Source organism: Corvus kubaryi, unplaced genomic scaffold (assembly GCF_017639235.1).
Source record: "Corvus kubaryi isolate FWS band 111438036 unplaced genomic scaffold, C.kubaryi_AGA036_p1.0 138, whole genome shotgun sequence".
Classification (NCBI taxonomy): Eukaryota; Metazoa; Chordata; class Aves; order Passeriformes; family Corvidae; genus Corvus; species Corvus kubaryi.
Window position 1 is genome coordinate 11,263,806 of NW_024580672.1, and position 14,593 is coordinate 11,278,398.

At 55.7% G+C, this 14,593-nt stretch overlaps 1 protein-coding gene across 1 annotated transcript in view; it reads left to right on the forward strand.

Annotated features, from left to right (window-relative positions):
* The window catches only part of TRIM8 (tripartite motif containing 8), a 29,743-nt gene extending 18,763 nt beyond the window's left edge, over positions 1-10,980 (forward strand). Inside the window, exons 3-7 of the mRNA XM_042019212.1 lie at positions 6,526-6,621; positions 7,402-7,635; positions 8,006-8,037; positions 8,593-8,708; positions 9,438-10,980. Of these exons, the coding sequence (XP_041875146.1) occupies positions 6,526-6,621; positions 7,402-7,635; positions 8,006-8,037; positions 8,593-8,708; positions 9,438-10,045 (1,086 nt within the window). The 3' untranslated portion in view covers positions 10,046-10,980. The remainder of the gene's footprint in view (positions 1-6,525; positions 6,622-7,401; positions 7,636-8,005; positions 8,038-8,592; positions 8,709-9,437) is intronic.
* Positions 10,981-14,593: the final 3,613 nt, after the last annotated feature.

Here is a 14,593-nt window from a genome sequence, read left to right on the forward strand (position 1 = left end):
AGCAGGGGGACAAGGGCACAGAGGCCCAGGAGGGTGAATTAACATCCTCAAGGTCCCCCTGAAGGTCACTTTCTGACAGAGAATAGGTCCCCCATTTCCTGGTTTCCAGAAATCCTGCTGCTGGCCCCATGCAACACAATGCTTGTATTTTCCCCTTATTAACGAGTTCTTCCTTTCTGCTGGGTGTAAACAAGGGAAAGAGCTGTTCCAGGCTGCAGGCACCAGCACAGCCCTGTGGTGGTCCAGGATCTGCTCTGGTACAGGGACGTGCAGAGAAGTGTGGTCTGCCATGCCCACTGTCCCGGGATGCCCCAGGAGCCAGGGCCGACCTGGTTCTGCTAAGCAGCCATGAGTCGTGGATCCATGGGAGCATCCAGCTGCTGTGTGCCAGTCATGCTGCAGGGATGCCCTGTGCTGGGCTGGGCACAGGAGGTGGGACATAGGGCTGTGCCTGTGGGGTAGCCAGTGGAGATGGGACATGGGTCTAAGCCTGATTGTTTCTCCTATTGTCCCGGGGAAGGCTCAGAGGCCAGGCAGCATCTCACAGGGTCATGTAGACAAGCAGGAGGCATCTTCACCCACTCCAGCATGAGAGCAGGGTGGAGAGCTGCTCTTGCAAGAGTCATTGTACATCCTGTTCCCCCAAGCTGGTGCTGAATATTTGGCCTTCAGCCCTTTTCTAGGAAGCACTGGCTCTCCTGGTGCTCAGGGGTCCCTCAGTGCTGGCAAGGGGGTCTCTTTGATGCCTGTTCACTGCATGGCTGCTGCTCCCATCCCTTCCTAGCAAGGGCAGCTATTAATATCTCAGGCTGTTCCCCTCCCCTCTTCCTTCCCCTGTTGAGGATAAACCAGCCTGATCTCTGAACAGAGAGCACCGTGAGAAAAGCCAAAGCCTGGAGCACTGTGTGTGCTCCAGGCTGGCCAGGGAAGGCAAGACCTCGTGCTCTGGCTGGAGACCTTCCCTCCTGCCTGGTGCTTACTGTAAATGTGTGCAAGATGAAACCCCAACCAGAAGGCATTTCCTTCCTGCCCCTTTAAGTGAATCAGCCTCCTGCGAGTGTCATGAGGGCTGTGGGGAGTTTGAAAGAGCTGGTTTTGCCTGGGTCTGGTCAGCAGGAGACCGTGGCAGGGTGGGAGGGATGCTCCAGGGCGTTTGGGCTATGGGGACTGGTCCCCTTGGGCTGTGGTGGTGCATGATCTCATGATTTGAGATCCTGTTTTTGGGGGCACTTGGCTGTTGTGCCCCAGATGTGCACCATGTCAAGGTTCTGGTGTGTTAGCAGGTGAGGTGACACTTTCAGGAGGGATGAAAATAGCTCATCGCGTGGGTTTTTCTCAGAAAACTGTCCAGCTGACGGTGGAGCGGGGCTGGGGAGAGGGAAGTCTGTGTGTGGGAGTCCTGGGGAGGCAAAAGGTTGCGCTCGCCTCCTTGGTCCAGGGCTTTCAGTGCATTAAAATTCAGTCACTGTGACTTCAGGCCCGTCTCCAGCAACGTGCCGGGACGTGTGTCTCAATGGGGGCTCTTGATCCCAGTCCTGGGCTGAGCTGCAGGTGTCTGGAGCCATTCCCACAACAGGCATCCATCTGCCCTTTGCGGCTTCCTTGCTCCGGCTCCACCTTCCTCCTCCTCCTCACCCTTCCTCCCCCTCATGCTCCAAGCTGCTCCCTCTGTTCTGGCTTTCCGGTGACTGCAAACAATGTCCTTATTCACTTGGTGGCTGGGATTTGGCGGCGAGGGGAAGGCCTGGGCGCAGAGGAGGAAGAAGGAGAGAGGCAGAGAAGTGAGTGCACCTGTCCTGGGCCAGCCATCCAGCTGGGGTTAAGGGTGTTCTGTGGGGCAGTCTCTGCTCCCCCGGTTTCCTACGGGAATGAGGGCTGTGCACTCCTGTGGTTTGTCCACCTGCCCTGCTGTAGTACCCTCCAAACCCACAGACAGTTTCAGCAGAGTTTATTGGGAATTAGCATCCTGCAAGCATCCCACAGGTCAGTGTGTGGGCACTTGGTTGCTCTTGCAAGATGAATGGCCCTGAAGGATGCACAGTGCTTATTAGACATCAGAGAAGCTGCATGGGCTCCATTTGCCCTATGAACACAGTAAGGCTTTTCACTGCTCCAGCTCTTGTTTAAAACCACATCAGCTCAGCAGGTCATGGGGCACCGGTCTGCCTCTGGTTAAGCTGCCAGGCTCCTTCCTGATCCTGCTGGGAGTTGGGCAGGGGCTGGTGAGCACTGGAGCCTTCAGGAAAGGGGTGCCATGGGCTCTCCCCTGCCAGCTCTCCCTGGGAGGCACACAAGGGCCCTGACCAGTCTCAGAGAACACAAAACCTTGGGGTATGTCATGGGATTCTGATGCCCCGATGCTGGCCCCAGGGCAATAGGCTGCAAAGGGGGGAGGAGGGGAGTGATGGACCTCAGGCAGGGCAGGGGAATAATCTGCTGTTACTGGGGGCTCAGCAGTGACCACAGGCTTAGCCCTGCCCTTTGGGAGAGGACAGTGGTGAGACCAGCCTAAGACAAGTCAGGGGAGACATCTTGCCGACAGATTGCTCCCTGCCTGGGAGGTCTTGGGTGGGTGTGAACTCCTTCCCACACCCCACTGCCCCCATTTGCAGTGGGGGTTTTCCCAGCTGGCTGAGCTGGACCCATGTGTGAAACACATCTGAGGCTTGTGGTGCTACAGCCATGCAGTGGCTCTCGGATGAGAAGCATAGAAGCCCTGTATCATCAGAGCTGTTAAACTCTTTATTACCATCTTCCTGTCTTGTGGCTGCAGGCATTTAATGTTGCAGAAGTTCTCTGTTGGGACTGCTCTGTCCCCCAGAAGACATACCCCCATACCCTGCCTGGCAGGGTGGATGTGTCCCATGCTGGGGCAGGCACTGGGATCTGGGGCCAGCGCAGATTCAGGGGGACTGACCAGGAGGTGCAGTAAGATGCAGGCAAGGCGAGCATGGTTTCCCTGATGGTGGTGTTCTCCCAGCAAGCACCGTGGATAGCGATGGTCAGCAAGCCTTCCCTCAGCACAATCCCACAGGGACCTGCGGTGTGCATCCTCCCTGCAACAAGACTTTGCCGTGCTTGCTTTGCTTCCTGCAGAGATGTCCCTCCAAGTAGTGTTTCCCTCCCAGTGCATGACCTTAGTACCCCAAACCCATCTGACTTGCCACAATGGCTGCTCAGGACTCACCCTCCTCCGCCTGCACAGGAGGAGTGCACCCTCACTCCCACAGGGAAGTGAAGGATAACTTCCCCTCCTTTGTCCTTCCACCTTCGGTGGTCCAGCTCCCTTGCAGGGTTGATGCCCACAGCGTGTTTGCCAACTCCCTGTATGGGCTCAGCCCTTTTGTACCCACACTTCATTTTTTTCCAAGAGGAGGGGGGACATTATGTTCATCTCCCGCAGAATAAGCTGGTCTCTGTGAGCTAGCCCTGTCTCACTAGGGCCTACAGGGTCATGGCAGACCAGCCACTTACCCCAGCCACTGATTAATTTATTAATTAATGAGATGAATTCACTCTCAGCTGGTGTTGGAATAAGAAGCATTTTTAGCATGCGTTTCGCAAACTGGCGACATGTCTTGGAAAAGACAAACTGGGATCAGAGTTGCTCATAGGCTGGGAAGGGTGCCTGTACAGAGGGAGCCTCGGTTCTCCCAGCATCAAGGTCATGCATGAAATATGAGAAATTACCCCGAGAAATTCTGATCCTGGAGGAGGAGGAGTTCATGACTTCAGAAATACCAGATTTGGGAGGGGATGGAAGGGATATATTTTCCTTTTCAAAACACCTAAGGAATTCAGCCTGTGCTGCATAGACAATGAGATTTTGCCACTCGGTGTCGGAAGGGGTAATTCATACCCTTGTGTCTTGTTAAGGTTTTGTTGCTGTGGGTGAAAAGCCCTCCCATTCCACTGCGATCCCAGGCACGTACAGTTTTTAAATCAACCTAAAATCGAAATAGTGGCTCAAATGTGAGGTTTAAAGAAAGTGCTGCCTGTCCTCTATTCTCTCTGATTTCTGTAGCTGTAGGTTGGATTTTGGTCACTTTTTCCAGCTGTGAAGGGATATGAAATTAACTTATATGTATAAAAAGTTATTTTTACATATATTTATGTGTACATTTGTGATTTCACATAACTGTATGATCCCAGGAGTGGAGCAGTCTGAGGTTTGTTACAAAACACAAAGGTTGGCAGCTCTGCCACGGCAGCTGCAGGGCGGTGGTACGTGCATGTCCGGGGCTGTTCAGTGCCTCCCTCGGGGGTCCCTCACACCAGTGGGGCTGGCAGGGTGGCCTCTGCCCGCCTGGCATCTGCCAGTGATAGAAAACCCTGGTTTCCCCTGCAAGAGCATCCCAGCAGCATCGGGGGGAAGGGCAGTGGCTGCCTCAGGTATGTCAGATACCTGATCGGTATGACAGAGTGGGATGGGGATTTGGCCTCTGTGCCCAGCAAGCTGTCAGCCTTGGGTCCTGTCCTATATTTTTTACCCACTCCTGTCCCAGCTGGCAGACAGGGAAGTCAGGCAGAGGACTGGGCTGCTCGCGGGGCCCCGGCTAGACTTGGCCGTCCTCTGGGTGGGCTGGTGCGGGATGGGTTTGGCTGCTCGTGGTGGAGATGGCGAATCTGCGGCAGGGAGGGAAGCGTAGGGAAGGGCTCGGTGCAAAGCTCCTCGTGTCCTTTGGCTTCCCAGCCTGGGCAGTGAGCAGCTCAGCCTGCACTGCACGACCTGCCCAACTCCCACATTCAACTGGCCACCTTCACGCAGGAATGTTGGAAGGCATGTCTTTCTCTGGAGCCCTGGAGCAGGCTTGTTGCCTGCCACTTCTCAGCCCACCTACATGGGGCTGTTGCCCACCTACCCCACAGTTCTGCCTGGTGGTTGATCCAAAACCCTCTCTGAGCCTCTAGAGAAGCCCTCAGCAGCCCCACACTCAGGCCTGGCTGCTGGCACAGGACCTGGGACACAGTTCCTGCCTGCACCCTCGGTTCTTCAAGGTTCAAGCAAGTGGTGTTGGCACTCACTTTCTAGAGCTCATTTCCCACCATGTTAAACCTGGGAGTGGACTGCAGCCTCCTGATGCTGCAGCAACACAAATAACAGCCCTTTTACAATGAAAAAAAGGAGATTTTTAATATATGCCTCAAATCTTTCTCCGTGTGGATGCTTCCAGTGATGCCCTTGGATGCTGCAGGCCCCTGTGTTTCTGTGCACATGCGCAGCAAAGTCCCCCCATGGTCTGGGGGTCTGCATTGCTGTGACTGCCCCTTGGCCCTGTTTCAATGGATGTGCTGTCTGTGTGTCTGCCTGCATGTGCCTGGGTGGGTGCACACGCGTGGGCCCCGGGCATGCATGTGGAGTGTGCCTGTGAGTGGGAAGCTGGGTTTTTTTAGCTCCTCGTTATTATTAGTGGTAGGAGCCCAGCGACAGTAAGGCTGGAGGTTCTCAAGACCTTAAGAAAAACAACAGGAGGGAGGAGGCTTCGCATTCCTGCTCCTGAATTGAGTCGGAGGTGACAGCCTTTCCCTGCAATGCAATTAATCCCAGCAGCGCCTCTGCCACCCTCCCCCTCCCGCCTCGTCCAGGAATTAATTACTTGATTATAAATTCCCAAGTGGCGGTTTATAATAGCAATAATCCCCTCGAAATTCATTCTCGCTGCCGGTTTCTTTCCATCTCGCCCCTGTCGTTGAGTCTCTAACGCCGCATCTCTGTGCCGGGTAAAGCCCTTCTCCTTGCCCCGCTGGTGTCCTGGCTTTTCCCCCCAGTAAACATGAAGGGTGAATATTTGGAGTTGATTTTGAGGGGTGTTTTGGGAAGCCCTGCTCCTGCTCACAGGGATAGAGCCCTTCTCTCATGGGCAGTGGGAAGCATGCAGGAGCAAGGCACTCACGCTGATAGCTGGGGATAAATGTGTCCCAGTTAATCGGCGGATGGCCCAGGCCCAGCCCCAAGGAGTGGGGCTGGGGGCTGGCAGTGTGGCGGGGGGAGGCCCCGTTCCTCCTCACTCTGTCCCTCCAGATTACGCTGACGCTGGCTCTGGGGCTTGTCACGGAGGCGGGGAAGGGAGAAAGGATTTGGCGTGGCGTACGGGGGCACGAGGGACGTGGTGATGTCTCGCAGGAGCCTGCTGACGATGGGTGATGGGCCTCGAAATGGTACGGCCTTAGTGGGAGATGAGCCTCTCTGTGTCCCCCCCACAGTCCTCAGGGCTTGGCTCTGACCCAGCCCCACTGACTGGGCTGCAGAAAGTTACCTGAGGTGCTGCCCCCATCCAGGGGACCCAACCCAGCCGGTAACACAGCCCGGCACACGCAGCCCCTCTGCCATTTCTGCCATTGAAATAACCAGGTTTCCAGTTCCACAAGCTATGCCTGGGCTTTCAGCCTGGCAGTAGCATCCTGCTGGGAAAAAGCACCATCCTTCCTGAACCACGTGGGCAGAGCCAGTGTGGGCAGCACCAACGTTTGCTGGCACACGCGGCCGCTGGGCTCTGATGATGCTGCTTTCTCTTATCTCTGCAGAAGATGCTGATGAAGCAGCAGGACCGCCTGGAGGAGCGGGAGCAGGACATCGAAGAGCAGCTCTACAAGCTGGAATCAGACAAGCGGCTGGTCGAGGTAACCAGTGCTTCACCCTGCCACGGCCAGTCCCAGGGATGGTCACCCCATGGCACAATGGGGACAATCTCCTTAAACATAGGGGCCAGGTGGGCAGGGAGGAAGGCAGACATTCAGGGGAGCCAGACAGACTGCCTGCCTCCATTTCACCCTTGTCAGTCATCATTTTGGGAGACAAAATGTGTTTGGAGCTGCCCTACAGCCTCATGGGTGCTGGGGGGAGTTGGAACGTGAGGAACAAGGCTGTCCTTAAGTATCAGATGGCCTCAGCTGTCCTCAGCTCAGCACAGCCTTCCTCAGGGAGGGAGTGCTCATGATCCTTAAGGCCCCTCGGCCTCCCAGAGCATGAAAGGAAAGGCTCTGGAACATGAAGTGTCTCCAGCCTGGGGTGGGGCTGGGGATGAGGATGAAGATGGGAAAGGGCATGCAGATGGGGATGGGTGGGATTTTTCAGGGGAGCACACAGTCTGTCGGTGGTGTGGCGGGTTGTTCCTTGGCATTAGGTCTCAGGAGGTGACACCACACAGACCCCAGGAAGTAGGTCCAAGGACCTGCTGAACCAATCAAACCTTCACAGTGTCCCTGTTGGGTCTCTGGCACATAGAAGTCCCATGTGGTAGTTGACAGCAGGGTTTGGTCTGTCTGGGTGTTGCAGGAGAGCAGAGCTGGGGTGCAGCTTTCAGGTTGCATTCTCCACTGCTGGGAAAGGACCCAGGTGTCCTGGGACATCATGGAAGAGGTGGAAGGGCACAGAGGGCCTGACCCTGCTCCTCTCCCCAGGAGAAGGTGAGCCAGCTGAAGGACGAGGTGCGCCTGCAGTATGAGAAGATGCACCAGATCTTAGATGAGGACTTGCGGAAGACCATGGAGATCCTGGACAAGGCCCAGGCCAAGTTCTGCAATGAGAATGCAGCCCAGGTTCTGCACCTCAATGAGCGCATGCAGGAGGCCAAGAAGCTCCTCAGCTCTGTCCAGGTCATGTTCGACAAAACTGAGGACATCAACTTTATGAAGGTAAGACCAGCTGCCCATGCCAGGGTGGGATGGGGGCTGTGGAGAGGTCTGGTTGTGTGGGAAGAATTGGATAGGCATGGGGTGTGGTGGGGAGCAGGATGGGGACATTATCAGGGCTGGCTGATGCCTCCAGAGGGCTCAGCAGTGGGAGAAATCAAGGAGGAGTGGGGCAGGCTCAGTGCTGGCCTCAAATGAGGAGATGCCACAGCTGGAGATGGGGCTGGAGCAGCCCCTGCAGGGGAAAGGGGGCTCAGTGCCCATGGTCAGATTGTCCCCTCCTGGGGGGCCATGGAAGCTGACACTGAAAGGGGGCATAGCCTCCATGGCAGGGATTGGCCTTACTGACCAGAGCTTCTCCTTCCACTTCTAGAACACCAAGTCTGTGAAAATCTTAATGGACAGGTAAGCACAGCGGGACAGACATGTTCGGGGCAAAGGGTGTGTTCCTGTCCACAGGGCTGGCAGCAGCACGATGTCCAGAGGAAGACCAGGGCCAGGGATGCTACAGGATTTGGGAGAGGCATGCTCAGCTTCCCTCTCTCTCTGGGAGGATGAAAAAATCCCCTCATGCAGCCATTCAATCAGGTCCTCCCCAGGGACTAGGGGAAACAGTGTTGTGCTTGTGGAAGAGCAGTGGGTGGGACCAGCCGGGTCAGGGTGCAGGGCTCAGTCCAGCTTCACTGGGCATAGCCAGGGCAGGAAGTTAAAGCCAGCACTAATGGAGCAGAAGTGAGCTGGGATGGCCATGCAGGGGGGGACATGGCAGGAGGTGTGCCCTGGCGGGGGACATTCACAGCAAAACTGGACAGGGAAGGTCCTGCTTGCCAGAGACAGCCAGCTCCCTTCTGTCCTCTACCCTAGGGAGGGGGTTTGGCTCCAGGAGGGTGGGGGGGAGGAGCTGTCCCTCTCCTGAGTCTACCTTATAACTCACACCTCTCTGCCTGCCATCCCCAACAGGACTCAGAACTGTACAGGTGGCAGCCTGCCCCCACCCAAAATCGGCCACCTCAACTCCAAGCTCTTCCTGAACGAGATCGCCAAGAAGGAGAAGCAGCTGAGGAAGTTGCTGGAAGGTGGGTGAAACCTGAGGGCTGAGGGGTGCAGGGGCATGGGACCTCACTACCTGCTGTATCCACAGCTGGCTGCCCTGCAGATCCCAGTACAAAACAGTGGTGAGAGCTGTTTGGGGCAGGGACCCCTTGGAGCCCCTCTGCAGTCAGCAGGGGCGTGGAGAGTCACAAAGCCAGTTCCTGACTTTCCGCAGGGCATTTTCCTTGTCTTGTGAAATGGCTGTGTTCTGGGGTTACACAAAAACCCTGAAATACAGGGCTTTTGGAGGGGCTGGCCATTGCCAGGAAAAGTCAGTGGAAAGATGGGGGTCAGCATGTGGGCAGGGACAGCCAGGGTCTGGTGTGGTCCCACAGCCCCCAGCCAATGCCTGGGAGCAGACCATGTCCTGCGGAGGCTTCCCAGTCCTCTCTCCTTGGGGAAATCATGTTTATCCCTCAGGCTGTCCCACTCTGCTCCTCTTAGGGACTGTGTTCATGAGCTGTTTGCAGAGCAGCGCCCGGGGCCGCTCTGAGCACGCTGGCAAGGGCCCAGAACTGAATCTGCAAGTCCACCTGCACAGGGCTGTGTGCCTGCTTTGCCACTGGTGGGACGGGCTGGGGGACCCTCTGCACACGCGGGGCTGGAATGTGGGTCTTGGGGCCCCACTGCAGCTCCAGATCAGCGGCTGGAGCACCCTGGAGCTGTGCCATGGTGTGCTTAATACAATCCCCCTCTCCTGTTCCCCTCCGCAGGTCCTCTGAGCACCCCCGTCCCCTTCCTGCAGAGTATCCCCATGTACCCCTGCACTGTCAGCAACTCCGGCGCGGAGAAGCGCAAGCACTCCACCGCCTTTCCCGAGGGCAGCTTCCTCGAGCCATCGTCCGGGACTGTGGCGAGCCAGTACATGAGCCAGGGCGCTTCGGCTGGCGAGGGGCAGTCCGCACAAGCCATGGTGCCTTGTAGCTCCACGCAGCACATAGTTGGACTTCCTAGCGGCCCGCAGCCGGTGCACTCGGGCTCCGTCTTCAACCCATCTCACTACCCCAACACCACGTCATCTCAGCAGTCCGTGCTCTCCCAGTACGGCGGGCGCAAAATCCTCGTCTGCTCCGTGGATAACTGTTACTGTTCCTCGGTGTCCAACCACAGCGGGCACCAGCCCTACCCGCGGTCGGGGCACTTCCCCTGGACAGTCTCGTCGCAGGAGTACTCCCACCCGCTGCCGCCCGCCCCCGCCGTCCCCCAGTCGCTCCCGGGACTTGCCGTGAGGGAATGGATTGACGCATCCCAGCAGCACGGGCGGCAGGATTTCTATAGGGTCTACGGCCAGCCATCGGCCAAACACTACGTCACCAGTTAACCGGAGAGTCCCGCTCGATGACGTGTTCAGAGAGAAAAGTCTGGTTTGGTTTGGCTTTTCTTTTTTTTCCTCCCTCCCTTTAAATCAAACCCAATTTTTTCCCTGCCTCACGCCCCTCCAGGATTTTGGGGAGGGTTGTTCTATAATATCTCTCTTTTTTTTTTTTTTAATCCTTTAAAAATGAAATAATATTTTTTTTCATTTTAATGCCTTTTTTTAATTTAATTTTGGAAGTCCTTCCTGCCCCTCGCTGGGTAAACATGAGGGAGAAATTACCGAGAAGAATTTGATGGGGATTTCAGTCGGACATCTGGGTCTGTGCGTTGTGCTCTTCCTCGCTCCTCTCTGCCTTTGGAAAACTTCAGAAGGGACAATGGCACCTTCTCTCTTTCTATTTCTCCAGGTTCATTTTTTCTGGTTTGGTTCAGTTTTTCCCCTTTCCCCATCCCTTTCTTTCCCTTTTTAAAAAGAAAAAAAAAGAAAAAATCTATCACTGATTCAGTATGAAATGATACTTGTAGATTTTGGGTTTGTTACCTTTTTTTTTTAAGGCTGATTTTTTTTTTTGTGTTACAAGGCCACTTCTCATGCATATTGGCATTTTTTTCCTTCTTTCAGAGATTTGTAAATACACAATGGCAGGAAATTTAATGCACAAAAAAAAAAAAAAAGGGAAAAGAAACTTTAAAAAAAAACACGAATAAATAAATTTAAAAAAAAAATCTGTTCTAGTTTTCAGGAGGGGAAGCGTGGCCGAAACGCACTCCCCTCCTGCATATCGCTGATGCAACTTCCTGTAACAAGCACTTTGTATAAAAAAAAGTGGACTTCCTGCTATAAGGCACAGGTATTTATTCTGTAACCGATTTTAGACACACACACACACACACACACACACGCAAAATATTCAAATAAATGTGATCACTTAGTGCAAACGCCTCGCTCTGCTGCAGCTCTTCCCCCGGGAACGCGAGCTCCGGCGGGAGGCTCCAACCTGCTTTCGGAAGGAAATGCTCGCCAGGCCCGCGGGGGCCCGGACGATGACGGGGGTTTTCCGGAGGGCTGTTTGGGAGGGAGCAGCTCGGCACTGGGGCGGCAGTGGGTCCCACATGCGGAGGGGGTTCCCAGCAGCGCCCATCCCGTGTCCCAGCCCGTGGGAAGGTGTGCTGGAGATGTGGCTCTCCACCAGCTCCCTCGCAGGCGGCGAGGATGTGAGTCAGGCACGGAGCCGGCCGGGCCGCATCCTGCCCACAGGCTCCAGAACAATCTCCATTGTGGGATGGGGACTGGGTCGGGGACAGCAGCTTTCCTGACTCTGCCAGCATCCACCATTCCGGCCATGCTGCTGCCCTGGCACCCAGCCCTTGAGCCTTCATCCCCACCTAAACCCCCACTGACCCCTGGGGCTTTGTGGGTGCTGGCAGCACCCCGGGCTGGTTTGGGGACCCTCTGCTCAGCCCAGGCTGGGAAGGGTGAGGAGGAACCCTTTGTCCAGGACGTGCAGTGGGGCCATGGGCTGGCCTGGCTGGGGGTGTGCAGCAGTGATCTTCCTCTGGGGAAAATGAGGCTGACTTCATAAAGCAGAGCAGTGTCCTAGAGGCAGGAGGGGTTTTCCATTGCTCTCTTCGGGTTCGGATTTCTTTATTTTTTCTTGGTTGCAAAACACCCCTGGTTTAGTTCCGGTTTGGATTCCCCCTGTGCTGTTTTAGTGGGAACTGGGAAGGAGAGAAAGTCTCAGCTGAAACGGGAACAGTGGGTTCAAGGGAGGGGGACCCTCTCACTAACTCCCCCCATTCCATTCCAACAGAGGTGGCAGCACAACCCTGGACAACTTCCCAGGCAGTGTTGGGCTGGGGAGCCGACACCTCCTGCCCCTGTGTGTTCCTGTACACACAGGTTGCAGAGCCTGGCAGCTCAGCCCTGCTGTCCTGCTGGGTTCTTCCCAACCCTGTCCCGCTCGGGCTCTTCAGGAAACCCCCAATCCATTGGGATATTTGGGGGCTTGCTTCTCAGTCAAAAGCAAAGCACTGCAGGGCAGCAGGAGGGAGCAGGATGCTCCCAAATTCCACAGGGATCCCATGATGTCTCCCCTGCGTGTTCACAGGGCGGCTGCTGGGGGTAAGGAAGAGCCCCAGGGTGTTGGGGATACAGGCGAGATGAGTGATGTCCCTCCCTGTGGAGGGGGGTCCCGGATGCACAGCCAGGGCCACCCCCCACCCCAGGGTACTCCCCAGCCATGGCCCCTATGCTTGGTGCCTCAGGTTTGACTGCCCAGCTGTCCTCCTCATCATCTTCTTCCTCCTTGGCACAGCTGCAAGAGCAGCAGCTGCCAGCCCAGGCAGATATTAAAGCACCTGTCACCTACTGATGGGGGGGCACAGGCACAGCCCCCACCCTGCAGGGTGACCCCCAAAGGTTTAGGACTCTCCCTGCCATGGGCCACTCTCACCCCACGCCTTCACTGGAGGGACCAGCCCCAAAAGAGTGGGTGCCCCTTGCAGAGCAGAGGGGCCACAGCCCCTCTCTTGACCCCTCATCCAGAAAGAGTCCCCTGGTGTCCTGGGTGCCCCAGCTTCCTGCAGCACCATCAGTGCCATCAAGCCCCCTGTGCTGAGGTGGTGAGGAGGGAGGCAATGGCCCTGTGGGTTCACCCCATGGAGCAGGAGGAGGAATGTGTGCCCATGGCCCCACTGGGATATTGGTGTCCTGGGAGGGGAAGCGCTGATGCTCGGGTGCACAGTGGGGTTTTATTGATGGATGGCTCTGTCCTGGGGGGTGGGGAGAGCAGGGGGAGCAGAGGCACATCCATAAACAGCTCGAGTTGTGAATGGAAAGAGACGGATTAGGAGCCAGGTGAAAACATGTCACACGGCGGAAAGAAAAATGAGCAGCTGGGCCAGACCAAATTGGTGTCTGATGAAGGACGTGGGGCCTGGTGGAAAAAGGATCCTGGGGCCGGCGGTGCTGCATGGGGGAGGCTGATGTGGAACAGCTGGAGCCGGACACGCACATCTGGTGGAGCAGGGTGAGGGGAGAGGGAACGGCTGCTGTAACCACCGTGCCACCGGCCACCGCACTCAGGGCACGGGTGCAGCTCAGCCCTCAATCAGCACGGCAAGCGGGCTGATGCTTCACTTTCAGGGTGATCCTGGGAAGGGAACACAGCCCCGTGGCCCAGCCCTCGGCAGGGATTTACCAGGTGGGATTCAGGCTCTCCTGTGCCAAGGGGTCCCCAGGTGGAGGAGCCACTGCCTTTTCCTCCATTTGCATACATGTAAATAAGTAATCAACATAATGAGGGCAAATACAAACCAGGCTTTCAGTTTGCAACCAAGTCCTATTTTTAACCTTGGAAAAGGGTTTCGGCAGGAAGCTGCAGGCCCTGCCCTGGTACCCGTCAGCACATCCAGCCATGTGGGTGCTCACACTGATCTTTCACCCCAAAACACCGCTGATCCCACGACCACCACAGGTCAGTGCCTGTTGCACTCTGTTCCCGTTACCAAAGCAAACAGAAATCCCACATCTTTGTGGAAAGGTGGACCACACAACATCACACCCTGCCTTGCAGGAGCCTTTTTGGGCAGGTCTCCCACCCACTGAGCCCCAGGTCCCACTTCCAGCCAGGGTGTGCACCCCAGGAATGCCCCCAGCACCTTGGGAGTGAAAGCCCCATGCTTAAACATGAGGGTATATTTAGATAGTGTCAATTTAAGTTTGCACATCAACCTTATAAATATGAAAGCCCATCTCCATGAGATGTTTAAGATACCTCATCAACCCTTGGAAAATATGCAGGAATATTAATTAGCCAGATTTGGGTATTATCTCATAATGAATAAATGAAGAGACTCACTGCCTAAGATGAACCACTGGTGGCTCATTGGGTTTTGTTGCTTTCTTTTAAGAAAAGTGTGTTTCTAAGGTAATTCACTCATTTTAACCCAGGCTGGCACAGGTTCAGAGGATGTAGCCATGCCAGGGCTGACCAGGGTGGGATATAGCAGACTACTCCGTACCTGAAGGGACCCTAAAAGCTGGTGTTTTACACCTCCTGATTTGGCCCCAGCTGGCTGCACTGCCCCTGGGGACAGAGGGACAGGGTTGGAGTCCTGTCCCAGCTGCAGCAGCCTCGGGACCAAGATAGAGGCAGAAAGTGCAACCCCACTTCTCAAAAAAATTATTTTTGGCTTCTTCCCTTCCTGCCCTCAATCCTCATCTCCTGCCCTCCTGCTCCATTCCCCTGGCTGCTTCACTCCGTCCAGCTGGGCCAGGATAGGAACTTCCCAGTTGCTGTAGAAACCCAGATGAAGGACACACTTCAAACGAAAATGCCAAACAAGAAATGGCTTTGTGCACGCCCGGATGGCTGCTTTTCCTTGCCAGGATGCGGTGGCTTTGGGGCCCTTCTTTGGGGCACCCTGTGTGGATGGGGAGGGCTGTAGGGACAGAGGAGGCTCCCTCACAGCCCCAAAAGTTTGTGTTAAGCAGTGAGCAGAGGCTGGGGGTCACTGGGGAAAGCACTTCCAATGTCTCCATCACCCACGG